This window comes from Caenorhabditis elegans, chromosome V (genome assembly GCF_000002985.6).
Source record: "Caenorhabditis elegans chromosome V".
NCBI classification, from domain to species: domain Eukaryota; kingdom Metazoa; phylum Nematoda; class Chromadorea; order Rhabditida; family Rhabditidae; genus Caenorhabditis; species Caenorhabditis elegans.
This window is the reverse complement of record NC_003283.11, coordinates 17,192,685-17,219,187: the sequence shown is the minus strand read 5'-3', so window position 1 is coordinate 17,219,187 and position 26,503 is coordinate 17,192,685. Positions and strand designations below refer to the sequence as shown.

Sequence of the window (26,503 nt, the reverse complement as noted above, 5' to 3'; positions counted from 1 at the left end):
TTAACAGACTCGAAACCGACGCTACCAGTGAAAAGAGATAACAAAGCATAAACTAGACGGTTCGATAAAATCTGCAATTCATCGGTTTCTTCTTGGGCTGGGTTAAAAATAAAACACCGGTAGTTGAACAATGTTGTTTTAAAAACTGAATTTTAAGTTTAAAACAAAGCAATTCACAAAGCATCAACAATTGTCATTATTCATTGTATTAATCACAATCGCTTCCTTGGACAGTACTTTGAACACAATTAGTGCTTCGATGAACAATCCGATATTCTTGAACATTGTCATTATCGGGCCAACCGTTTCAAAATTGACACTTTGAAATTGCTGGGAAATCGCTGAGGGAAGAAAACTAAATATGAATATGATAATTGAGTCGATGAGTGCAATTCGGGTTGCCTGAAATATTTTTCTGCAATAAAAACAGTGAAAACTTAACTTAGTAAAGCCCAATTACATTGAAAATCTCTCCAAATCCTGGTCACAGCGGTTTTTAACAACTACGGTAACAAACTTACTTTTGTGAACAGTGCATTTTTTTGTGTTCCTTGAGAATAATTCCAGATTACAAACCGGCACGATAAAATGACCAACGAGACTAAAATCAAGGAATCTGTGTATTTCTCCACCGACAATGTATAACTATAAAAACACGCGTTCACAGTGCACTTGAAATGATCACAGTCCAATGGCACATCTACCACAACGCCACAGTATCCAAAGAGGATATATTGATGAACTAGTAAACATGCAAGCAAGAGTGATAAAATCCCGCGTAACGTAATTTTGTGACGATGATTATGGTATAAAATTGGAAAATAGGTGGCGAAGATTCTGTCCAGGTTGATTACCAATACTAGAATCGGACGAATAGTTACTAATAGGTTAGCGGGCCATGCCAAGTAGAAGGACATGTTCTTCATAACAAAACCAGGGTGAATCTGGCGAGCAATGTAGTATGCTTGAATAAGGAATGCTGTAACATTATGGAGTTGCCAATTTATTTGTGCTACGACTCACCAGAAAACGAATAAACCATATCAACTGAAATTCGAATATAAATTAATACTAAATCTGGTTTTCTGCAGAGCTTTTTCGAAACAAAAATAGAATACAACAAGTAGAAGTTCAAATAGAACACTGTCTGAGTGAACAAAAACGAAAAAATGACGGTTGAAGTTTTGACGAGAAGCATTTTTTATGAATGTAAGGTAACAATATTCACACTATTTTGCCGAGAGAAATGATTTCCAAATTAGCGATATATATATATATATATATATATATATATATATAGGCAGGAAATTGATAAAAGCAAAAAAAAATAATAAAACCTCCCATTATAAACAAAAGTCAGAAGAAGAACAGAGACCGCTTGACTGGGCTTTTGCCAAAAAGATGTCATTACTCACACGTATAATTTTTCCGGTCTGAAAGGACTCTAGGACTTTGCCATAATCACGTGCCTTAAAAGTTTGATAATAAAGAAGCTTCCGAAAAATGAGAATTTTTGCTCCAATTCAAAAATTCAAAATTACTGTCAATGCTCGTCGGGAAGTTAAAAATTTTCAGTAAATCTTCAAAGAAAAAAAAAAATTTTCTGTCAAATTTTTGGCTGAGAATTCTAAATCGCACAGAAATTTCAGTCAATTGCCATCAAGAAATTTGAATTTTCCTTAATTTTTAAATCAATTTTTCGACGGAAATTTCGAATTTTCAATTGAATTTTGGCAAAAGATTTAAATGATCATTTTTGCTTCAAGTGATACAATACGGGTCGTAACGACCGAAATTTGCTTAATTAAAAAATTTTTTTTTTTCAATTTTACAACAAAAAAAGTTTCAAACTGGCTAATAAAATTTGAATTCCCGAGTGAATGATTTACCGACTTTCAATACTCTGGCATTTTCTGGCTACATTGTTTTTTTTTCTCGATTTTGTTCATTAAGTTTCCAACCCTTTTTACGAGCCACGGATTCTCTCAGAACATTTAAGTTTCCCGCCAAAATATTTTTCGCAGAAAATTTGAATTTCCCGCCAAAACATTTTTTCCGAAAAGTTGAATTTCCCGCCAAAATATATTTCTTTGAAAATTGGAAATTTCAGTGAAAATGTTTTCTCAGAACATTTTAATTTCCCGCCATAGTATTTTCGAAGGGTCTCACTACAAAGGGAGCCCGTCACAGACTACAAAGAGGCTATAAACTATGATCATTCATTTTATTCAAATATAAGTAATGATTTTAAACCAACTTTATAAAAGTTTGTAACAATTTTCCGTTGAAAAAAATATGATTGTGGGCCTGAAATTCAGTAACCTAGCATTCACGGGTGTTTCCTTTTATTTTCCAAATTTACAAATGTCTCTATTTGCGCTTCGGGTGCACCAGAAAGCTAGAACTTTGTTATTACTTTAAAAACTTCAGGAACAATTATTCAAAAATTAGTTATATGACCACTATCTCTAGTGAGGTTCCCTCGTGATGGCTGAACGTTGATGAAAATTTCTGACCCTGAAATTTTATCATATGTTATACAACTTCATTTTAAAAAAATCACTTTTGAACAACCATCTTCCAATTACGTCTCGATATGGTTTGTGCACAAAAATGACTCCCACACTTTCGCACAGGCCATGAAGTAGTGCACAACAAAAAGCCAAGTTCATTGCTTTCTGAGAATAGTAGCCAAATGAATTGAAGGCGAAAACAATAGCAAGTGGTATGATCACTACGGCAAAGGGTATCGAGGTTTGAAACAATATGCTGACCAGAAAAGTTTTCTGTTTTCCTTGTGTTTCCTTAGACACAAATTTAGATCGCACTACATAAATATAATACACCAGGCAAACCATATGAAACAGAAAATGACCCAGTACGCTGCTCACTGCCAATACTAATGGAATAATAGCATATCGAATCGCAACATGATCAATCAAGGCGATGAACACTGAAGTCGTGAAGTATTCTTGAGTTGGACAGGGATAACTTTTCAATGCTTCTAGTTTAGCAACGTCTTGATTTTCAGGGAAAAACTTTAGCGAGGGGTCAGAAACACAGCTGGGAGCATTACTATGCAATAATATAAGATTTTTGATTTGTTACTAGATATTCTGAACCGGTTGGCAAGAAGGGAGCTTGCACGGCTTTCGAAAAGATTGATGTAGGATAACGCGGCGCCTGAAATAAATTAGCTGATCTTATTGTACTTACATTAGGGGTGAGAGGGGCTGAGTCTCAACCATTTTTTTTGGGCTGAGATTAGGCAAACATGAACAAAAAAACGCAGTGCAATAAGTAGTTGTTTGGCAGCCACCGACACTTTCGGGGTTCCGCCGGCCTCAAGCCACTAGCCACCATGGCCCTCTGTATAGTGTTGTGCGAAACCCCGAAAGTGTCGGCCGCTGCCAAACAACTACCTATCCCACTGGGTATTTTACTGCAGGGATGGGGCTCAGCCCCACTGAAGGGACAAGTCCCTTAAGCAGCCCTAGTTGCACTCGGGTTCGGAATCAGGGCATGACGTCTGCCTGTAACCTGTCTGCCTGACGCCTACCTCTCGCCTTTTTTAAACTTTTTCGTAAATTCACGTTATCATAATTGTCCCATTTCATTCATTGTGATGAAAATTAAATATAGAAACGAAGAAAACTTCACGAGTGTTTTTGAAGAAGGTGAGAGTGAAAGCCTCAAGGTCAGACAGGCATGCGTTTTGGCGCCTACGTGGAATTTCAGTTTAGTCAATTAAAAAATACAACTCACATATTTCCACAAAACAAATGATAGACAACTGCAATAATGTAGGTAATCCAAACCAGCTAAGCAATCCAATGCAAGAAACTGCAGTCATTGGCAGAAATAAGTATAATGGGCAAAGGGTACATAAAACGACATCAAGTATGGCACAAAACGTATGATTAATGAGCAATGGCGCTTTGGATATTTTCATAGCAACTGGGGTTTGGAAAATGATAACGTAGAAAGCAAGAACTTGAAGTGGTATCGAAACTAACTGAATAGCATAGGAGGAATACAAGATGCTTTGATGGGAGTCGAAAAAGTTATAATGAAGTCTACAGTTTGAATAATTTGTCGCATAATAATACTCTAATGCTGGTGTCATAGCTTTAAATTTTGAATCAGAAAGTTGTGAATATTGAAGAAAAGAACAACGTCAGCGACAGGCAGGTGATTTTTGAAATACCAATTTCAGTAAGCAGGGGAAAATTTTAAGAAAGCGATTCTGAACGAAATGGCAGTTTTTTTGCTTTTGCATAACATTCTTTTCATAGTGGTATTTAGCAAAATTTGAGAGTTACCAAAAACAATAATTTGAGTTACATACATAATCTTTTGTTTTTATTTCTGCTTTATTTTCAATTTTAGATAATGTCTTTTTATTCTGTTAGTATTGCAATCAGAAAGACAAATTTTGAAATAGTTTAAAGGTGGAGTAGCACCATTGGTGAAATTATTAAAAACCACTCCTTTGGTCCCAAAATGACCAAATATCATGATAAAACTTTTCAAAAAATTTTTGAAAATTTCTTATTTACTGTCAAAAAGTGGCAATTACTCAGTTTTTGCCACTCATAATTTTGGAAGTCGACCAAAAACTTTTTTTTTCGACATTTTTTATGTTTTAATTTTGTTTAAAATATTTGTATTAACACAATGTAGGGGTCGAAACATGCGACATTCCTTTAAATTTCCTTAAAAAAATTTTTTCAAAATTTTGGCAATTTGCCAACATTTTGCCCGGAAATTATGAAAAATCTAAAATTTTTTGGAGTGTTTTATTATGATATTCGGTTGTTTTGGATCATTATAAGTACATTTAGACAAAATCCCTACTGGCGCTACTTCACCTATAATGTCCGACAACGTTAAAAAAAGCAGTTATTATTTGTCCAAAAGCGGCGATTAAAAACAAAAGAAAAATTTAATTAAACAAAATTTGTGGTATAAAAGATTATCCCCTCGTCAAACTGTCACTCGTTAGATTAACGGGGAATGATGACACTTGAAGCAAACATCTCTTTTCTGAAAATAAATTAAATATATTTCCAGAACTAAAGTGATAACTCACTTTTCAACTCGGAAAACATATGACCAATAGCTTTTCTGTAAGGTCTATGCACAGTCAAAATTGCAATACTTTCTGTCAAACCGTGAAGCCCGATACAACAAACTACAATATTCATCATTCCCTGGGAATAATGACCGCTCGCATAGGCAATACAACATAAAGACAATGGGCAGACGCCGAGAATTATTGGAACTGAAGTTTGAAACAAAATGCAGAAGAGAAAAACTTTTTGTTTATTCTGAGTATCCTTTGAAGTCGTTTTCGAAGGCGCAATGCAAATGTAGTAAATGAGAGTAGCCACTTGAAACAGTGGAAAGATTAGCAAATGAAATGCCCCAATTGGAACTAGCCAAATAAAACTTTCTTTCAGAGTTTTATTAGTCAATAAGAATGAAACTTCTGAGGTAAAAAACTCTCTTGTTGGACATGGATATTCTATTAACGCTGATAACTTGCTTGCCTCTTTGTCTGGAGACTCGAAATTCATAAAATAAATTAAGAATATGAATGGAAATAAAAATAAAGAATAATATATCATCCTCGTTCTTCCACGAATAATTCGAAATTTGTTCTGCACGAGGGTACTGGAGCGACTTTCGAAAAGATATACATACGATGCGGATGTAACTACAACATAAAATAAACAAAAGCTAGTTAGTATATAATCTGTTTATGAAAACTTGAAAACTTACATGTTCCCATCAAATAAACAATAAGGAATTGAACTGTATTAGGTACACTAAACAAACTAAGAATCCCAACAAAAAACATTCCGTACATTGGAAGAAATATATAAACTGTTGAAAATGTGCATAGTGCTATATCAAGTAATGCACAGAGAACATGATTAACCAACAGTGCTACTCTGACGTTTTTCATAGAAACTGGAGTTTTGAATATGATAACATAAAAAGCTAGAATTTGAAATGGAAGTGATATGAATTGAATAACATGTGACGGATAGGCAACTCCTTTCCATGAGGCTAAGAAGTTATAGTCAAGATTGCATTGGGAATAGTTTGTCGTATAGTATTTCTCAATGGCAGACGTCATAGGCGATAGAAAAATCGAAAAACTTGAGACTTGCGGAAAGTTGAGACAAAAAAAAACGTATAAAAAGCAGGTGATATTCCTAGTGCGAAGTCCAAAAGGCACACAGTTGCTTGGTATTTAATATGCGCTATGGCGGATGTTATATTCGAAAAAGTAAAAATAGTACTGAGTTCTGCGTCACATAAATTGATAGGTGATGATTCAAATTTGAAACTCTTAAAACCCACAGTACTGATTTATGATCTACCGGCTTCACAATTTTTGGAAGAACTTACTTTATTGATTCTAACTTATCTTGTAGTCAACAGAGTACCATTTTTCAAGCATACTAAAAAACCTTCCGTTTGACATCCAAATACACATTTTATCACTGCTTGAGGCTTATTAGGGGCTCTAGGAGGCAGGCACGGTTTCAGGGCCTGGCGCCTGCCTCCAACCTGCCTGCCTCACGCGGCCTTTTGCCTCATTTCTGCACTACGGCGAGAATTCAAAGGCTCGGTTCTTTCGCCGCGGCCGACACTTTTCGGGTTCCGCGCAGCACTATAAAGGAGGCGCGGTTAACAGCGTGAGGCAGGTGGAAGGCTGGCGCGGCAGGCGTTTTGGCGCCTACATGGAAGCACTGACTATGAGGCTTATAAAGCCGAAAAATGTCTACTGATTCTTGACTTTTTTATGGAGATTCATCATTCTTCAAACACTGGTGTATTATCTCGAAGTGTGCGCTTGCCTACTCTGAAACCCTAGTTAGCAGTGACCAAATTGGTCATTGGCTTTTTTCTCAGGATATGTTAAACCGAAAACTCTAAAAGTGTCGTGGTAAATAGTCATGTTTTTAAGATTCATATTTGTTCTTGAGCTTTTCAGAGCTTTTCTGAATATTATTAATAATAACTCAAGCTCCTGTTTTTCGGGATACATTCAATAATATCCGTTTTGTTCCTTGTTGTTTTTTGTGCCAAGACACACTTGAAAACACCAATTCTAATCAGTTTTCCATTCTTCAATGAACTTTTGTGAAAGTAACTATCTCGCTAGTCCCGAGTTCCTTAAAACAACCTTTCATATAATCACGGGTATAGCCACTCCAATTCATGCATTTGGGTTTTATTGTATCGTCTGCAAAACGCCGGCTCACATGAAATCCGACAAATGGTTGTTGTTCAACCTACATTGTTGGTGCATTTGTCTTGATATTACTTTCAGTTTTCTAGGTATTCCGTATATTCTGCTACCTGCTATCGCAGGGTATGGGTTAGGTCCAATTGAATCCCCGGGCCTGTTTTTCTACCTTGCTGTCACTTTTATTACTGGTGAGTCAAAGCTGTAATGAATTTTGATTGGGATATATTTCCAGGCGTAACCACATCAGTATTTGTTACTTTTGAGAATCGCTTTTTCATATTGTTTGCCCAAAAAACGTTTTGGAGAAATATACGGAGATTTGCAATAGTTTTCAGTTATATTATTGTGCCACTCTACGATTTGCCAATTCACTTTCTTATACCAGAACAGGACAAGGGAAGGGAACTCTCGTGGAGGGTAGGTTTTAGAAAAATTAATTCGTAGAAAATTCAATCTATAAAATTCCACGAAAAACAACCAGAAACACGTCACTATGTAAGTAGTTCTAGCAAAACTGGCACAGATTAAATTCAAAAGTTGGTGTGGCTGAACGCTTGGTTTGAAGTCTATCTGAGCTTTTTCTTTTTCTGAATTTTCAAATCTTCTGGGATTTATTTTTCTAACCTTCTCCTCCTCCGCCAATCCTTGGCCTAAACCTGAGACCGCTTACAGAAGCTCCAATGTATTCCTCAACTTTCAAATGACGGCCGTCAGTTGTTCGTTTTTGCCACTGAACTTCTTGGTCCAGCCATCACGATTATTCTGGCAGAGTCGGTCCCAACTATCCAGTGTGGAACATTTCTAGCTCTCAACATTTACAACTTGATCTTCGCCAGACAAAGTGGGATTTCCAAGAAGACAGTTCAAATGCAACACAGGCTTGTGGTCGCTTTTATTATACAGGTTAATCTTTTTTTTGGGGGATTAAACATACATTTTCAAACATTTAGACATCAGTGACACTGATTCTTTTTGTGGTGCCTGTCAATTCATTTATATACTTTGACTATCAGAATCAATTTCATAACAATTTGATAGTCTTTGCATTTGCGGTTCACGGAATTGCCTCCACACTCATCATGGTTTTTGTTCATAGGCCATATCGAGACTTTGTCTATTCGCCGTTTCGGCGGCTTTTTGGAAGTGGGTCTACTGCATACGTGATTCCGGCGGTCTCAATGTCTAAGGCACCCATACCTCCTTGAACTGAACTATTGATTTGGAAATTCCTTTATGCGGGCTATATGAGGAGAAACTTTGAAATTTGAAGTTCAGAAAATGTTGGTGACTAAATTGTGACTTTTCCCTGTTACAGGGTGTTTTTTAAAAATCGATAAAAATCTGTTGTTTTGTTTCAGATCACAAGGTCAGCATTATTTGTGTGTTTGGCTTTTATTGCACTGTTTTTGAAATCCCAGTTTTTTGGTACATGACACTCACAACCCATTTACATGTATGCCTCTTTAACGCACAGGGAGGCAAAGCTAACGTGGCCGAAGAAATTTCTACAGTAGTCCCATTTGGCTGACTGAATATTCAACGCGAATAAGTTTTGTACACTATTGCGTACTTTGCGTACGCGCATTTTATTCGACGACAATTCGTCAATATCAGCTCTGGCTAAAAGCGCTTTTCTCATTATTTAAGCGAATAAAAGTCGAAAAATTTATGTTTTGTGATACAGAATAGAAAAAAAAATGATTTAAAAAATAAAAAAGTGCATATTTTATGTTTCTCGTTATGTTTCCACTGATTTTCTGAGAAAAACCGAAAATTTCCTCTTTTTTCGATGAATTTTAGCTGAATAGTTTGTTGTTATCTAGTTTTTCTTCCGATTGACTGAATAACACATTTAATTGCATCAATATAACGTTTAAAACATTTATTTTTTCGAAAACCGATATAAAACTCGTCAAAGAGGAATACTAAGTAGTAGGTTGAACACGAAAATGAGAGGGAAGAAGATTAACCGATTGGTGGAATAACAAATCTACACAGGAAGGCAATATAAATCACATTATGAGAAAAAAAAATTAAAAATAAGTAAAACCTCAAGAATTCGATTGATTTTGTGCTCCTTTGCAATAAGGCGAATTTTTTCGCGGAATTGAGCAGGAGCATCAAGGCACGGCATGACATCGGCTTCCTTGATGAGCTTCAAGCTTTTCTTTTTGCTGACATTGGAGCCATCTAAAAGATAAAGTTAACAGTTATGAAAATCAACACCAAAGATAGTTGAAAACTCGTGGAAAAAATCTATCTTGAAAAAAATTTCATTCTTTAGTGCAAATTTTTACTTTTCAATTCTAAAAATACTTCCGACCTATTGAGCAGTTAAAATCAAGGACTTTTAGAGTCGAAAAATTTAGATAAAGCTAATGAAACACATTTCATTCAAAAAATTTTTAAAAAAATTATTTACGGAAAAATTCCCATTTTTTCAGTACAAATTTTTACAATTATCGACTTTTCGATACTTTTCAGTGTATCAAACCGTTAAAGTGGTATATTTTCTGAAAGCTAGGAATTTGTTGAGCATTGTGGCTCATTTTTACGAAAAAAATTTGAGGATTTTTTGAGAAAATGAGAAAAAACCTACTTTTTTGTTGATTTCGGCACCGTCTTGTGCTGTTGGACGCGTTTCCGTTGCGGTTTTCACATTTTATGCTGAAAAAATATTTATTAATCGATAAGAATAAGAAAAAACAAGAAAAAACGGAAGTAAACAGGGCTAATAGCCAAATTAAGCGAACGAAATCGATGAAAATTCTTCAGCATTGGACAAAATGGCCTAGCTTTCGCAGCTTCCTCGGCCACGTTAGCTTTGCCTCCCCGTGTAACTTATTTGCCGCCCATACCTATTTGCCGTCTTGCATTTCTACTTTCAATTGCTCATCATAAAATTTTCATTCAAATTCGGCCGGAAATGTTGTTGAAGTCATAAAATAAGCTAACGGGCTGGTGGAACAATTGACTGATAAGATCATACTTTGACCGTCACGTAAACTAATAGAATCGGATAGATAGTATAGGAAACATCTCGGGTTCCGAAAAAGAGTAAAAAGGGAGACCCAGACAGTGGGTCCAAGATAAGCTAAATTCAAACAATAAATATTTTAAACATCTGAAACATTTATTTGAATGGTCTCTAGTTGTCTGCGTCTAGCTACACTCAAAATAAGAAAACTGCGTGGCGTGTACTGCAGAAAACCTAATATTTAGGCCCCGCCTTTTTCTCGTCCACTTACGGGGAAAAAACAAAATTCGGGACCCCAACCAATATCAGGCCGCCAACATCTGACGAGTTCCGTGCGCCGCTGCGTTTAACTCGTTGTGGGCGCGGCAAGCTGCCAAATTTTGTTTTTCCCCGTGAGTGGACGAGAAAAAGGCGGGGCCTAAATATTAGGTTTTCTGCAGTACACAGTTTTATTATTTTGAGTGTAGAGCATCTGGGTCTCTTTCTTTCTAACCATAATCACAATTCGACTACATTTGGGGGATTTGAGCAATGAGTCGAGCAAAATGTGGTTTCTTCCTCATATTTATTTATTTTTTAAAATCAATTAATTTTTTATCAATTATATTTTTCTTCGACCCATGTCCTTCAAACACGGTTCTTCTTTGAGCAGTGTGAGTCAAGCTATTTTATTTCCAGTTTTATGTGTGTCCATGACATTCATTCTGTTATCAACTGGGCCTTTGTATAGCTCCTCCCATCGGAAAATTGCGTTTAAAAAGAGTGCTCTACCGCTCACAAGCCACTTCATTCTCCTCATCGAATAATTCTAATTGATTCAGATCATCATGGATTCTGATGAAATTTACGATGGTCCCTGGCAATTCGATCCACGTTATGACCAATATCCAGGCTACGACTACACAAAAGGTGGGTGTATAAATATTTCGACAAGCTCAATAAATGCGTTCTGTCGATAGTTCCGTTACCTCTTGCAACCTGTTGGTCACAAGTTATGTCCCACATAACTTGTGACCATAAGGCATGCAAGGCAAAGAAGTGTATTACATCTTTTAAACTGCGGTCTACGTTCTGTAGGTTGCGCGTCACTAGTGAGGGGGTCAGTTTATCTGACACCTAAACCTGCAGTGCCCGCATTTTGAGCTTCACTCAGCAGGGAGCCCTACTTTGGAAAAACATAGTTGGACAATAGAAAGTGCTCTGCGTGACTTACAAAAAACGTAGTTGAAAAAAAAAGTGTTATATATTATTTGCAATTGAAATTTACAGACCCAAGAGTAGTGATCGTCGAGAGAACTGACACCCGTGACAAAGACCAAGAGAAAAACAATGATAATGATGATGGCATGCAGGGGTAAATTTTTTATCGATTCATTCAAAAAACTCGGTCACATCTTTAAAAAAATACTGTTTGTTTCCTCCAATATTGAATTTACGGAACAAAAACTCGCCTTGCAATCGCTTTTGAATAGGATCCAAAATAATCTGCGGCCCAAATTGAAATTTTTCAGTGTTGTGAACAAATTTTAATTATGTTTTCAAATAAAGTTTACAGGTCCGAAAGCAGTGGTCGTTCCGGCAGCGGAAATTGACGCCCGTTACAGAATGGAATCATTGATATAGAATATAATGATGATGACATGGTATTATAAATTTATGCGTCTCTTTTTTTAAAATATCGATTCATTCTAATAAACTCGACAACATTCCTCAAAGAATAAAAGACTGTTTGGTTATTCCGGTACTAAGTTCACAATAACCTTTCCCCGAAAAATAGATACTGTTAGATTTTCGTAGCTCTTGTCGTTTTTCTCGAAACCTGAAAACAATTTCTAATAGTTAGTTGAAATCGAAGCAAAAACCTTACCTTTAGAACCTCAGTTTTGCCATTTTGAAATCCAAATGTCATTCTCGCCGTCTTTCGGTAATTTGTAGACATTGAGAAGTTAATCAGACAATGAGACGCAGAGTTAAAACAGAACAGTGCTTGAAAGAATATGGAACCATGTCCTAGGATAACCATTAAAAGTGAAGCAGTTGGAATCTCGATGTACACTTCAATGAAGTTGGAAATTCCTCCAGGCGCGCTGGCGATTGTGTAAAATATTGCCATCACCAAAATCATACGTCCAGAGTGGTATCTGAAATTGCAAGAAACAGGTGTACTATGTTTAACAGTTAGCTAAAAAAAGGTACAATCTTTGAAGTAGGGCTTCTATGTAGGGGCCAAAACGCCTGCCGCGCCCACCTTGCGGCGACCTCCGCCTGCCTCCGCGAGCTGCCGCTGCTGTACGGTGTGGAGCGGAAGCCGCAAAGTGTCGGCCGCGTGGAGAGAACCACCTTTCGTCCAGGAAAAACTGAGATAAATATGGCGTCAGTTCCGTGTCCCATTTTAAAGTAGGAAGGGGTCGGCCGCTTATACACATGCAGGTAATTTATCTTGCCCATAAAATGCCAAATTACCTTTCTCTAGCCCTCTTTTCACTGAGTGACGATGCAGTTTTTGCAGACCTTCGAATATCAAATATCAGCATCAAGGCTAGAACCGGGTACATGACACTGACAACAATCTGGAAATAATGCGACAAATTTTTTATGGCTAGAAAGAATTGTTGCCTTGGATAGTCCGCTAATAAAATTGTAAAACTCGGCTGGATCAAACAAAGTTATATCAACTTTTGATGCACGAACATATACTTTTTCACTATAATTCTTGGGAAATTCAGTGCATCTGAAATTTTCGTTGTTATTTTTATTATGAGCAGTAAGCCATTCATCAGCTTACTTTTCATCCGGTTTCCATGAGAATGGCCACTCTTTCAGAAAAAATGTCGAATAAAAGCTGTAAGATATTAAAGAATGTGGAATTAGCAGAAGAATAAAAACGATATATCCAAAAACTGAACTCGATAAGCGGCCAGCAGTTCCACGAAGCCTTGTGATAATCAGTCTGATAAGAATCAAAAACACACCCATCCAGAATGAGGCTCGTTCTCCAGTGTCTCAGAGGAATTCTCCGGTTAAGAGAAATAATTCAAAATTGTAAGATTCATAGTTTAGAGAGGGATTCTCAAGGATCCAAAACCCATAGGCTCAATCCAGCATAATCTCTAAAAGCACAATTATATCGACAATCGCAATTCCCATCATTATGGAATTGGTGGAAGACGTTTTCATTGATTTTCTCGTGAGAATAAATAGATGGGGAATGGTTAAAATTAATCCGAGGATGGAAACCACAAACTCTACATAGAAGACGTAATTTGCAATATGCTCAATTGAATGTAAAAGTTTTCGATTCATTTTCACAAAAAAATATGACAGGAAGCGTGTAAGGAAGTAAGTTGACTTGAATGGCTCATTGAAAATAGATTTGATTGAATTTAGAGAATATTACAAATGAAGTTAGTCTAGACGGATTTTTCAGATCGAACATGGAAAATACTTTTTACTAAATCTTAGGCCACTATAAAAACGTGTCCAATATTTTGTCCATTAACCTTAACAGTAACAATTCATGTTTCCCGATTTATTTTTGTTAAAGCCAGTTATCTCAACAGTAAACAAAATACCAACAAAAAAAGTCCACCAGCTGGAAATTAATCAGGGACAAGTCTGAGGGGCAACGCTCGCTATCAACGTGTTTCCACGAACTCTGAAAATAAAGGTGATCACATAAAACTGTTGACCGCAAAAAATTACCCATTCGCATCTTGCCAAATTTTATCGTTCCCACAAGTGACAGACGTCTCTGCGATTTGCCCAGGCCCTGTGCCAGAAGTTTCTAATGCACCTCCGGTGATTTCAAGCTGAAGTATACAAGAACGTTGTGTGTCCATAAAATTAAAGCTAACTCACGATAAGTGCCACGTCATTACATTCGAATCCAACGTTTATCGCACATTTGACTGCAAGGGTGGCGCAACCGGCGCTAGTCATACCAACGGTGACGGTGCAAGTGGCTTCGGGAACCATTGGATCCATAAATGCGGTGCACGTCTGGCATGGAAGCTGCAATTCTTTGATTATTATGGATGCAATACTGTTACAACTATTTCCAAACGCGTCGCGTTTAGTCTCATACCTAAACCCTACCTTGTAAGCGCTGAAAACACGTCTATTCCGCGCGCACATCGTATGTCAAAACTTCCAGAAAATTTATGCACATTTCGCTTTCAAAATAAGTGTGCACGCGGAGAAGACACGCTTTGAGCCTGGACAAGGCGTAATAGAACGTGAAAAAAAACGCGACCGCGCTTCAGACGCAGCCAAGTTTGCATGCAGCTTACACAAGTCTGAGCGGAAATGCTCGCAATCAACGTGTTTCCTCGAATACTGAAAGAAAAGTTTAACATGTAACCGTTAAAAGCAAAAAAAAAACGGAGCGCTTACCCATTCGGATCTTGCAAGATCACATCGTCTCCACAAGTGACAGAAGTCTCTGCGATTGGTCCAGGTCCTGTGCCAGAAGTAAATAATTCGCCCCCGGTCATTTCAAGCTGAAGTATTAAAATTCACTTTTTTCAATAAAATTAGAATAATCTCACGATAAGTAGAGCGTCATAACATTCGAATCCAGGATCTGTCATGCATTTAGCTACATCACATTCGAATCCAGCGTTTATCGTACATTTGACTGCAAGTGTGGAGCAACCGGTGCTAGTCATACCAGTGGTGGCGGTGCATGTGCCTTTATCACTCATAGGATCCGTGAATGGAGTGCAGGTCTGGCAGGGAGGCTGCAATATTATGATTAAGAGCAATGAAATATTCTGCAATAAGTTGCTCCTTGATCGCAAACGCTTTAGGTCTAGGTATCTAGGTCGCTGCCGGTCAACTTGCTCAGCGGTTGTGCGGAAAAACTCGATCTCACGATAAGTGCCACGTCATTACATTCGAATCCAGCGTTTATCATACATTTGACTGCAAGTGTGGCACAATCGCCGGGAGTCATACCAGGGGTGGCGGTGCAAGTTGCTTTTTCACTCATAGGATCCGTGAATGAGGCACATGTCTGGCATGGAAGCTGAAACATTTTGATTAGGAGCAGTGAAAAATAATATGTAGTCCTTAATTGCAAACGGAGCGCCACTTAGTCTCGGACTGGCAAACGGGTGGCCTATGTTTCTATGTCGTTGCCGGTCACTGGTGACCGACGATAATGGCAAAAAAGTGACGGATTTACCGGTCGCCGGTTACCGGAGCTTTCCTAGAGCATCTAGAACATTTTAGGGTGGAAAAATGTCGGTTTTCCGTGCAAAGTTACTAGCGATTGAAGCTTACACAAGACTGAGGGGCGATGCTCGCAATCAACGTGTTTCCTCGAATTCTGAAAATAAAGGTTATCATATTTAACTGTTGGAAGCAAAACAAAATTACCCCCTTGAGTCTACCCAAACAGCATCATTCCCACATGTGACTGACGCCTCCGCAATTTTCCCAGGTCCTGTGCCAGTGAAAGTTAACTCGCCTCCAGTGAGATCCAACTGAAATATGCAAACACAAATTAGCTTTTGAAGAGAATCTGGATAATCTCACGATAAGCGCCGCATCAGTACATTTATATGCAGGGTCTGCCATGCATTTAGTTATATCACATTCGAATCCAGCGTTTATCGTGCATTTGACTGAAAGTGTGGAACAACCGGGGCTATTCATACCAGTTGTGGCGGTGCACTTGGCTGCTGCATTCATGGGATCCTTGAATGGGGTGCATTTCTGGCATTGGAGTGGCTGAAATGTTATGATTACGATTAATATGATGAGCTTGCGACCCCCTTCTCAAGAAAATCAAACCACGGGGGCCACTTTCAGCTAGAGTTGGTAATGATTCGCCATAGACCCCCTCCAACTTTCAACATTGAGTAGCATTTGTGGCGACCCCAACAAATAAAGTGCCGGCTCTCAAAAGATAAGTTGAGTAATGGGGCTATTCAAGTAATGTAGTGACGTCACAAATGTATTTAAATACATGTTTTTATATACTTGAATACAGTTGCGACGTAATTTTTCTACACTTTTTAATTTTCCGACACTACTTGAATAACCCCATAATAGGAAAATACTTAATTGATTTTCATTTTTGAAAAAATTGAAAAATAGTTACCACTGCCTTGGTAGTTGCTGCTGGTGCCTTTGTGGTTGTTTTCACAGGATCCACGCGTTGTGGTGTTTTTGTGCACGTATTACATTGCCTATAACATTACACAGATGTTTCAAATGTGTTTTCATAAAGCGAAATCTATCGAAATGTTTTTGGTATTTTTTCAATTTCAGATTCTGTTTCTTTTCTATCACAAAGTTCATTTAAAACTTGTGAAATTATAGATTATAGATTTTGATTATGTTTCTCATATGACGAACTTGATAAATAATTGTTAAATTAGTTTAATTGAGATACCTGCACAAAATAAAACACAAAAATGTTATAAGGCCATGCTAGACATGCTAGGCCCCCCAAAAAAGTTCAAAGAAATTCAGTAGTAAATTCAAAATTTTCTACTCTACCAAAAAAGCTTTTCAATTATGTATGCTCTTCTAGATAATTAACTAAACAATAATCCTAATCGTGTTTCAGATATCACATGGAATCCAAATTCAACTCACGTTGTCTGAATTCCTGAGGCAATCGTCGTCGTGGCGGGATCCAAAGATCCGGGTACCCCAACATCTTCTGGAGGTCTCATGCGCATACACGGCTCTGTGGGTTGTACTAACAAGAATAGCAAGCAGGCAATCATTTCTGAAAAGAATCAATCTAGTTTGCATGGGCGATCTAAGTGACGCAACAGGTAGTTAAAATGAAATATAGGAAGACGGAAAGACCAAAACTGTTTGTTTGTATTTCGCGCCCCACTTTTTCTGATTTTATCTGACTAAAACCTTAAAGGAAATCTACTCTTTGATCTAAAAATTACTTGGTTCGCAAAGTTTTTAAACAACCTCGATTTTTCAAGGACGGATCAAACTAGCCTCATTCCATTTTTGTAGGAAGTTCTTTTGTTCATCAGTGGCGCAAATTATTTTTCAATCGAGCACAGTTCAAATGTGAGCCAAGTATGTAAATTGACTGGAAGATTGAGTAAGATTTAACTATAATAGATTTTTGAAAATTAGAGATCTACGAAATCGACTAAATTATCGAACAAAAAACTGAAATAGCCATTTGTTTTTTGTTTTAACAACAAAATTTCACTGTTTTATATAATTAAGTAATAGAAAATGCAAGTGGAATTGGGTTGGGATGCACAGAATTGTTCACTTTGCCAAACAAAACTTTCAGAAAGTCGTGAAAATCAAATGTAGCATATAAATGAAGTACTTTTTGTACATTGCACTTCAAGTATGACAATTGAATTATCAAAGGTGTAGTGACCACATCAACTATTGTCATTGCCATCAGAAATGTTCCCAGTTTATCAAAAACCACCAATTGAAACAAAAATGGTAAACTGATCTAAAATTTGAAAAAAAAAACGTATGAAAATAGTTTAAAAACTAACCAATCTGAATAATAGCAATAAAAAACTCTGAAAGAATATGTAATTGTGTAGATACTTTTGTTGCTGGGAATGTGAATCCCTGTTTTTCCTTAAATCCATCATGATTGGAATATAAATAAATGGACTTAGCACGGAAGTCACTACGTTTAGAGCAGTTATCAACACCTACAATATAAAGATTCAATTTCATATTTAAAGGTGGAGTAGCGCCAGTGGAGAAATTGCTTTAAAACACGCTTATGGTACTACAATGACCAAATATCATGATAAAAAATTCAAAAAATTTGTCTAAATTTTATATGATTTTTTGAAAATTGAAAAAATCTCAGTATTTGCCTAATTCCTATTTGAATTACCGCCAATTGGATTTGTTCGATGGAGCGCGCTTGCACGTTATTAAATTAATTAATTTTGTTTTTTTGTTATTTTCTAACGATTTTTAATGTTTTCGGTGTATTTTTGCTTGAATTTTAGAGAAAAAGTCAAAATAAATGCAAATTTTCGATTAAAAAGCAAACTTACAGGCGTAAAAAGAAAAAGTAACGTTTTTAAACAATTTCAAACCTGAATTAATTAATTTCACTGATTTACGCCTGTCAGCGTGCTTTTTAATCGAAAATTTACAATTATTTTGACGTTTTCTCTAAAATTCAATCAAAAATACACCGAAAACATTAAAAATCGATAGAAAATAACAAGAAAATATAATTAATTAATTTAAAAACGTGCAAGCGCGCTCCATCGAACAAATCCAATTGGCGGTAACTCAAATAGGAATTCGGCAAAAACTGAGATTTTTTCAATTTTCAAAAAATCATATAAAATTTAGAAAATTTTTTTGAATTTTTTTATCATGATATTCGGTCATTGTGGTACCATAGGCGTGTTTTAAAGCAATTTCCCCACTGACGCTACTCCACCTTTAAACAATTTTTGAGACTTTATAGTGAAATGTTATCAGCATTAGCCGTTTTTTTGAAACGTCCAAAAATGATAAAATTTATTACAAAATTTGTTCGACTGTCATATTTTTTAAAGTTTTAGCATCTTCGCACATTCCAGGCCAAGTTTTAACAGTTTTTGTTGAAACCCCTACCGTATAAACATTTGAAAAAACTGTAAAAATTCGCATATCCTCGCCAAGCAAACATTGAACTTCGTTACAGTATGACCATGCACAGGGTATGAAATCTTTCAAAACAACAAACACACAAAAATATGCGACGGACTTGGGAACCGAATTTTGTGAATACAAAGTTCTGAATGGGAAAAGGTATTTGAAAGTATTCCGAATTGCAAGAAGGAACAATAGAAAATGGAATAATTCTTGCACCATGCGGAGGATGTAAAACGAGAGAAAAAACAAGCCAAAGCCAATGACAATAAAGAACTTTCTGAAACAGAACATATTTTGTAAAATGTAAAATTATACGCGCTCACTCTTTAAAATCATAAGTTTTCGCAATCCATAAGATCAAGCCAAGTATAAAAATAATACCGAAAAACAAGAAATATGACATTTTTACAAGTTTGTGGAATAGTTGAAGAATAGGCAAGTCCTAAAATGTGTGTTTTACGGCAATAGTTCAAGTTGCTATTATATAAAAGGCAATGAAAACTCAAAAATTCGCTATTCAGAATTTCTGCTTAACATCTGGTGTTTTATTATATTGATTAAAATTCCAGTTTCCAGAAATTATATAATCCAAAGAGTTCATTTTCAAATTTGCTACACTCAAAACTCAAATATTTTTCTGAATTCAGCATTTCTAATCGATAAAGGAATTTTATGAAAAGGAATATTTCTGATTTTAATATTATAAGTTCCGAAATTTTCCACTGATTCCAGTCTGATACCGATAACCTATTTTTTCACGTACTTTTTCCTGGTGGCGGTTCATTTTGTGCACATAAAAATAAATTGGAAGCGTTAAGTAGGAGATAATAAAGAAACCCCACATTGCCATCTCAGAAGAATATGAAATTAAGTCGGGAACATAAGAAAAATCAATTGCCGTATTCATAGTCCACAAATGACGTTGTGCTATGTTGTTTCCAATAGCGAAAAAGTGGAAAATGACAGGTGAAATAATGAGAAACTGCTCCAGTTTTTTGCGTGTCTGATTGTGAGCAAAACCCGGAAAATAATGAAGAAATAGAAAAAATGTATGTTTTCAGAAAAGAAGATAGATTCTTTTTTCAAAACTTTACAACCCCATTGATTTTAAGATCAAAGAAGATATTGCATTTTCTTGTAGGTATTTGACAGATTAAATCTGTGGTAACGTACAAGTAGGGCGCGAAACAAAAACAAACAATTTTTTTTCGTTCTGTCCGATTTGCTATACTTTATTTTAAATAGTAGTTGCGTCACTGAGACCACTCCCTGCTAACCATATTGATGAAGTTCTTAGAATAACTGTTATTTATTTCCCAAAATGATCGTCTGCTTGCTACTTTTGTTAGTGAAACCTGCAGAACCATGTTTGCGCATGAAATCTCCTGAAGACGTCGGGATACCCGGAACTTTGCCTGTGGATCCCTTCACGATGACGATTGCTTCAGGATTTCAGACAACGTGAGTCAAATTTGGATTCAATAAATTTGAACTTTAAATGGGCACCTCTAGCTGTGATATCTAAAACACGATTAGGTTTATTTTGTATTTAATTATCTAGAAGAACACAGTGGAAAAGCTTTTTTGGTGCAATAAAAAATGTTTTAATTAAGTACTGAATTTTCTGAACTCTTTTAAATTTTCCAAATAGTCTAGCATGTTTTAAAAACAATTTTTGAGTTTCATTGTGCCTTAAATAAACTAGTTTAACAAAGTTGAATAGATTCGGACGGAAAACATTTTCTTCAAGCTTGAAGTAAAATTTTGTTTTTGTTTTTTAGTTGAAAACAGTACTTTTATATATGCAAACTGATATATCTCAAAGAAAAACACAGAAAGTGTTCTTGAAAAAATACGAAAAACATTTATTTTTTACTTTTTTCAAAACTCATTTGAAATTTCTGTAGTGTATTAGGTTTAGAAGTTTCGTTAGTTTCGGCCTACTCTTGTACTCTTCTACAGCCCGTGGATTCGGCACCCTCTTGAGATATTACATTTACAATTAATTAGGAAATGTTTTAGGCAATGTACTACGTGCAGCGAAACAAAAACATCACAACGAGTGAATCCTTTGAAAACAACCACAAAGACTCCAGCAGTGACAACCACAAAATCAATAGTGGTAAATATTTTCCAAGTTCTGATTCAATACTCATAGAATAAAATTTAATTATGATTCGGACAAGCGTCTCAGGGTTTGACTAGGGCCTGTCGATGGTAGTAGGGATGTCGTTGCTACGGGTCGACCAGCCCAAATCACAGCAGCAATCCGATCAGAATTTTTGAATTAAGAATCAAATAAGTATTGTTCCCCTTACTCAAACTTTCTTTTGAAAGCCAAAATATTATTTATTGGGGTCACCACAAATGTTGCTTAACGTTGGAAGCTCATTGTCACCTCAAGCTGAAAGAAGTGGTCCCCGTGGTTTAATATACTTGAGGAAGGGGCCGCGAGCTCACCACCTTATTGATCGTAATTATAACATTTCAGCCACTTCAATGCCAGAAATTCACTCCATTCAAGGATCCCATGAATGCAGCAGCCAAGTGCACCGCCACAACTGGTATGAATAGCGCCGGTTGTTCCAAACTTTCAGTCAAATGCACGATAAACCCTGGATTCGAATGTGATATAACTAAATGCATGGCAGACCCTGCATATAAATGTACTGATGCGGCGCTTATCGTGAGTTTATCCAGATTCTCTTCAAAAGCTAATTTGTGTTTGCATATTTCAGTTGGATCTCACTGGAGGCGAGTTAACTTTCACTGGCACAGGACCTGGGAAAATTGCGGAGGCGTCAGTCACGTGTGGGAATGATGCTGTTTGGGTAGACTCAAGAGGGTAATTTTGTTTTGCTTCCAACAGTTAAATATGATAACCTTTATTTTCAGAATTCGAGGAAACACGTTGATTGCGAGCATAGCTCCTCAGAATTGTGTAAGCTGCGATTACTAGTAATTTTCCTTCAAAAATTAAAACCGCCAATATTCTAGCGCAGATCTTCGCAGTACTCCCTTGCGCCGTAAGATGTGAGATCTGCACTAGAAAGGTATCGATAACCGGCGACAGAAATCCGTCATTTTTGCCATATTCGACCTAGGTCTCTAGATCACCGGAGACCGCCAGTGATCTAGAGACTACGGAGGCCGCTTGCAATCAAGGAGCAACATATTGCAGAATTAAATTGCTCGAATCCAAAATATTGCAGCTTCCATGCCAGACATGTGCCCCATTCACGGATCCTATGAGTGAGAAAGCCACTTGCACCGCCAACTATGACTGCCGGCGTATGACGTATGACTGCCGGCGATTGTGCCACACTTGCAGTCAAATGTATGATAAACGCTGGATTCGAATGTAATGACGTGGCACTTATCGTGAGATTTTACTATCAGGTCGTCCCATAAGTTTTTGTACTTTTTTTCGAATTATCCACAAAACTTTTTCGGACAATTCTAAGATTTTATATTTATGGTAGCATGTCACCAACTTGTCACCTTAATGCAACATAACTCTGACATCCCAGGCCCCCGCGGTTCTTTAGAAAAACGAGTAACTATAGAATCAGCTTTTTACACCATTCCTTCTGGAGTTTATTCTACACCATCCATAGCTTAAAGTAATGGTTAATATATACTGTCAAGTAGATGCTTCCACACTCTTGTTTTAAATAATTATAAATTTAGTATAACTATTCCGGAAAAACTACTGTAGCTAAACACAATTGTTGAGGCCAATTAAATAGGGCGTCCGAGTTTTTGATTCCTGCGAAGCCGCTGAGAATGGAACGGGTGCATTGTTTATGTTTACGATAAGTGCACATCATGTGCAGTCAAAATTTATCAGGTTGTCCCATAAGTTTTTGTACTATTTTTTTTTTGAAAAAAATTTATTTCTCTCAAGCGACAAGTAGTACTATTCACACAAGTATTCACCATTAGTGTCCACTACTTGTTGCCATTTACTAGGTAACATCATGATGCCACGGGAGAAGAAATCCGGCGAACGCGATGAGAAGAAAGTGGAGAGTTCAGTTTTGAGATGCTCTTCGTCGTCGAATTGCTTGTCGCGCATGTAGTCACTGAGAGACAAGAACAAATGGTAGTCGGTTGGTGCAAGATCTGGAGAATATGGTGGATGCGGTAAAACAGTCCAACCAAGATCTTGCAGCTTTTGGAAAGTCTTCTTGGCGACATGAGGCCTAGCATTATCGTGAAGAAAATATAGTTTTTCATATTTTCCGTTGGTCTTTTCTGCAACTCGGTCCAATTGGGCACAATAGTAATCAGCAGTGATAGTTTTATTAGTTGGCAACAATTCCCAGTGCACGGGTCCTTGAACACCCCACCAGACACAGATCATAATCTTTTTTGGGTGAAGATCAGGCTTTGGCGTCGGTATTCCTTTCTCACCGATCGGAAGCCATTGACGTTTTCTGGAATGGTTAACATAGAGCACCCACTTCTCATCTCCAGTAACCAGATTGTTCAGCCAATCGAACTTTCGACGAAAAGTTAGAAGTTGAGTACAAACGTTGACCCGAGTGAGCCTTCTGTGATGCCGAAAGTTCATGAGGCACCCAAGTTCCAAGTTTTGAAGTAAAACCAAGGCGACCCAAGTGACGTGCAATTGTGCTATGACAACACTCAAGCTTCTCTTCCATTTCACGAAGACTAAGACGAGGCTCTTCCTCCACCAGCTTCACTAGGTCTTCTTCATTTAACTCTACCGGTCGCCCAGAACGTTCTATTTCTTCGAGACTGAAGTCGCCGTTCTTGAACTTTTGAAACCAACTCTTTGCTGTATTATAAGAGAGTGCTCCCTCACCCATCGCACCGCATATGTTTCGTTCCGCTTCCATTGCTGAATGACCAAGACGAAATTCATAAAGAAGAAGCAATCTAACGTCTCGACGTTCAAGTTTGATGATTGTCATCGTGGCAAAGTAGAAATGGATGAAATGAATCTTTTCTGAAAGGGGACGACCCGACCTTGACACGACCTACGATGAAAAAATTTTAAAACTTTCTAGAAGTTTTGGAAAAATATTTGAAAAAAAGTACAAAAACTTATGGGACAACCTGATAAAAAAAGTTTAATTTTTTCAGTCATGGGGAAATGTTATAATTGAGAATTTTGTAACCACACTATTTTGTACTTTTTAACAATTGGCTATAGGAGTGATTGAAGCATATATTGGTCCATTTAGTCCTCGGAATGAAAGATAGATAATTAAGTCTAGTGTTATTTAGAAGTGAATCTATGTATCATAAATAAAATAAAAAACTTTACTGGTGGCCTCTTCGTTCAAACAATCTACATGGCCAACCTCATGTGATACCCGGCATTTATAGTGTTGGGCTTCTAACTTATGGTTGAGAAATCAGCAAGTAAAACAAAGTTTATATTTGTACTATGCAAGTATTGTTATATAAAATAAGAAACAAAAATTAAAATAATCCCATCACTTTTAGTGAGAAATTATTCCATGAAGATGTTCACTCAGTGGTTGATAAACATGAGCCAAATAGTCCACGTCCAAAACGGCTAATAAGTGCTAATGATAATTTTAACTATACTGACCATGTATTTTGAACCATTATCTTTACTAATACTACGTTTTCATGTTCATTGATTAATTCCCTGTGAATAGCAGGACGAAGGAAAACACCTCCCATTATTTGGGTATGTCGCTATTTTTGGCTCCGGTTTCCGTGATTGTTATCAGGAGGATCTTCAAATGACGCATAAAATTTTTGACAAGTAGTACATACTATACATGCGCATTTATAAAAGATTCGATTTTGTTCTGTCAGTTTAGAACTTGTTAAAAAAGTTTTGAAAAAGTACAAAAACTTATGGGACGACCTGATAATTATATTGAAAAGCAAACTAATTTTCTGCATACTTCAGCTGCAAATCACCGGAGGCGCATTAACGTTTACTGGCACAGGGCAAGCGCAAATTGCAGAGACGTCTGTCACTTGTGGGAGTGATGCAATTTGGCAAGATCCGAATGGGTAAGTACCGTAATAGTTTGCTTCCGACTGCTACATGATAACCTTTAATTTCAGAATTCGAGGAAACACGTTGATTGCGAGCATTGCTCCTCAGACTTGTGTAAGCTAAATAATCTTTCACTACCGTTATTCAGAAATATTGCAGCTTCCATGCCAGACCTGCACCTCATTCACGGACCCTATGGGCGCTCATGCCTCATGCATTGCCACCTATGGCACAAATAGCGACGGTTGCACCACACTTGCAGTCAAATGTACGATAAATGCTGGATTCGAATGTGATATAGCTAAATGCATGGCAAACGCTGCATACGAATGTTATGACGCAGTACTTATCGATTATACTAATTTTATTGATACGCAAACTAATTGATGCAAACTTTAGCTTGAAATCACCGGAGGAGCATTGACTACTTCTGGCACCGGACCTGGGAATATCGCGGAGACTTCTGTCACGTGTGGGGACGATGTAATTTGGCAAGACCCGAATGGGTAAGCGCCGCGTTTAATTGCTTCCAACTTACCTGATAACATTTTCTTTCAGAATTCGAGGGAACACGTTGATTGCAAGCATTACCCCTCAGACTTGTGTAAGCTGCCATGCAAACTAGACTTGAAGCGCGGCCGCTTTTTCAAGTCTTACCACGCTCTGTCCATGCTCAAGGCGTGTCTTCTCCGGGAGTGTCTTCTTAGCTTAAAACCGAAAAGAACATAGTTTTACTAGAAATGTTCAAATGCCATGAGCTTGCGGAATTATGTGCGCTTTCAGCGCTTACGAGGTATGATGTGGACATGAGACTAAACGCGACGCTTCTGGAAATAATTTTAACAGTATTTCATTTCTCTTAATCAAATAATTGCAGCTTCCATGCCAGACGTGCACCGCATTTACGGATCCAATGGTTCCCGAAGCCACTTGCACAGTCACCGTTGGTATGACAGGCGCCGGTTGCGCCACCCTTGCAGTCAAATGTATGATAAACGCCGGATTCGAATGTAATGATGTTGTACTCATTGTGAGATTTGCCTAGATTTATTGGCAAACGATCTTACTCTATACTTCAGCTTGAAACCACCGGAGGCCCATTAGCTACTTCTGGTACAGGGCCTAGGCAAATCGCAGAGACTTCTATCACTTGTGGGGCCGATAAAATTTGGCAAGATGCGAATGGGTAATTTATGTTTCCAACATTTTTGTATGATAACCTTTATTTTCAGTATACGAGGAAACACGTTGCTTGCAAGCGTTGCCCCTCAGACTTGTCCCTGATATATTTTAAGCTAGAGAACTTTTTTTGTTGGAGTTTTGTTTATTGTTGAGATAATTGGCTTTAACTAAAATAAATCGGGAAATATGATTTGTTGTTATTAAAGTTAATGAACAAAAATAATTCATACGTAATTGGATAATGTAAAAAGAATTCGCAAGTGGCCAGTATCTCAATTTTTTAATGTTCAATTGTCGAATTTTTGCTAGTCTGGTAGTGTTTTACCAAACAGAAAACAATTATTTATTATTGAAAACCACTGGAAAAATGAGTAAAGTTGAAATTGAGAAAAATCGATTAAATTAATTGGAAGACGTATTGTTTTCTATATTTCTTCTGAATATACAA

The 26,503-nt window shown here is 37.0% G+C and overlaps 6 protein-coding genes and 4 pseudogenes across 11 annotated transcripts; 3 read left to right on the top strand and 7 right to left on the bottom strand.

Moving 5' to 3' along the window:
- Nucleotides 1-183: 183 nt before the first annotated feature.
- On the bottom strand, nt 184-1,198 carry srbc-62 (Serpentine Receptor, class BC (Class B-like); the record flags this gene model as incomplete). Its single annotated transcript, NM_074959.1, has 3 exons — nt 184-402; nt 522-979; nt 1,024-1,198. The coding sequence occupies 3 exons, from the start codon at nt 1,196-1,198 to the stop codon at nt 184-186; spliced, it is 852 nt and encodes a 283-aa protein (NP_507360.1).
- A 1,238-nt stretch (nt 1,199-2,436) lies between these two features.
- On the bottom strand, nt 2,437-4,122 carry Y68A4A.8 (annotated as a pseudogene). Its single transcript has 3 exons — nt 3,762-4,122; nt 2,560-3,179; nt 2,437-2,513 (listed from the first exon to the last, which is right to left on the bottom strand). Coding segments are annotated over exons 1-3 (1,058 nt in total).
- An 853-nt stretch (nt 4,123-4,975) lies between these two features.
- srh-113 (Serpentine Receptor, class H) lies at nt 4,976-6,145 on the bottom strand (the record flags this gene model as incomplete). Its single annotated transcript, NM_074958.1, has 3 exons — nt 4,976-5,046; nt 5,093-5,719; nt 5,785-6,145. 3 exons carry the CDS (start codon nt 6,143-6,145, stop codon nt 4,976-4,978), a joined length of 1,059 nt encoding a protein of 352 aa, NP_507359.1.
- A 1,003-nt stretch (nt 6,146-7,148) lies between these two features.
- Nucleotides 7,149-8,472, top strand: srh-236 (Serpentine Receptor, class H; the record flags this gene model as incomplete). Its single annotated transcript, NM_074957.2, has 4 exons — nt 7,149-7,455; nt 7,500-7,684; nt 7,940-8,170; nt 8,218-8,472. 4 exons carry the CDS (start codon nt 7,149-7,151, stop codon nt 8,470-8,472), a joined length of 978 nt encoding a protein of 325 aa, NP_507358.2.
- Nucleotides 8,473-9,232: 760 nt separating this feature from the next.
- Nucleotides 9,233-10,123, bottom strand: Y68A4A.12 (annotated as a pseudogene). Its single transcript has one exon. A coding segment is annotated over exon 1 (891 nt).
- A 919-nt stretch (nt 10,124-11,042) lies between these two features.
- Y68A4A.13 (T2SSG domain-containing protein) lies at nt 11,043-11,980 on the top strand. The gene is made up of 3 exons (NM_001029107.3): nt 11,043-11,153; nt 11,514-11,598; nt 11,800-11,980. The coding sequence occupies exons 1-3, from the start codon at nt 11,072-11,074 to the stop codon at nt 11,834-11,836; spliced, it is 204 nt and encodes a 67-aa protein (NP_001024278.2). The 5' UTR covers nt 11,043-11,071; the 3' UTR covers nt 11,837-11,980.
- A 47-nt stretch (nt 11,981-12,027) lies between these two features.
- srw-74 lies at nt 12,028-13,547 on the bottom strand (annotated as a pseudogene). Its single transcript has one exon. A coding segment is annotated over exon 1 (1,520 nt).
- A 300-nt stretch (nt 13,548-13,847) lies between these two features.
- On the bottom strand, nt 13,848-17,041 carry Y68A4A.10 (DUF281 domain-containing protein; the record flags this gene model as incomplete). 2 transcript variants are annotated; one of them, NM_001029105.2, is made up of 12 exons in its annotated part: nt 13,848-13,899; nt 13,947-14,053; nt 14,103-14,255; nt 14,534-14,579; nt 14,637-14,743; nt 14,792-14,983; nt 15,118-15,270; nt 15,528-15,573; nt 15,624-15,730; nt 15,783-15,977; nt 16,351-16,438; nt 16,851-17,041. In NM_001029105.2, 12 exons carry the CDS (start codon nt 16,982-16,984, stop codon nt 13,848-13,850), a joined length of 1,380 nt encoding a protein of 459 aa, NP_001024276.1. The 2 variants fall into 2 exon arrangements, with proteins under 2 accessions (NP_001024276.1, NP_001359697.1); NM_001373176.2 differs by lacking the exons at nt 14,103-14,255; nt 14,534-14,579; nt 14,637-14,743; nt 14,792-14,983 and having other exon boundaries at nt 16,851-16,984.
- A 389-nt stretch (nt 17,042-17,430) lies between these two features.
- srz-96 (Serpentine Receptor, class Z) lies at nt 17,431-19,962 on the bottom strand. The gene is made up of 5 exons (NM_074955.2): nt 19,627-19,962; nt 19,187-19,305; nt 18,843-19,140; nt 17,747-17,911; nt 17,431-17,700 (listed from the first exon to the last, which is right to left on the bottom strand). Exons 1-5 carry the CDS (start codon nt 19,768-19,770, stop codon nt 17,452-17,454), a joined length of 975 nt encoding a protein of 324 aa, NP_507356.1. The 5' UTR covers nt 19,771-19,962; the 3' UTR covers nt 17,431-17,451.
- A 222-nt stretch (nt 19,963-20,184) lies between these two features.
- Y68A4A.5 lies at nt 20,185-26,157 on the top strand (annotated as a pseudogene). Its single transcript has 14 exons — nt 20,185-20,324; nt 20,886-20,985; nt 21,355-21,549; nt 21,602-21,708; nt 21,759-21,804; nt 22,076-22,244; nt 24,781-24,887; nt 24,942-24,987; nt 25,033-25,215; nt 25,273-25,379; nt 25,432-25,477; nt 25,751-25,903; nt 25,953-26,059; nt 26,106-26,157. Coding segments are annotated over exons 1-14 (1,558 nt in total).
- Nucleotides 26,158-26,503: the final 346 nt, after the last annotated feature.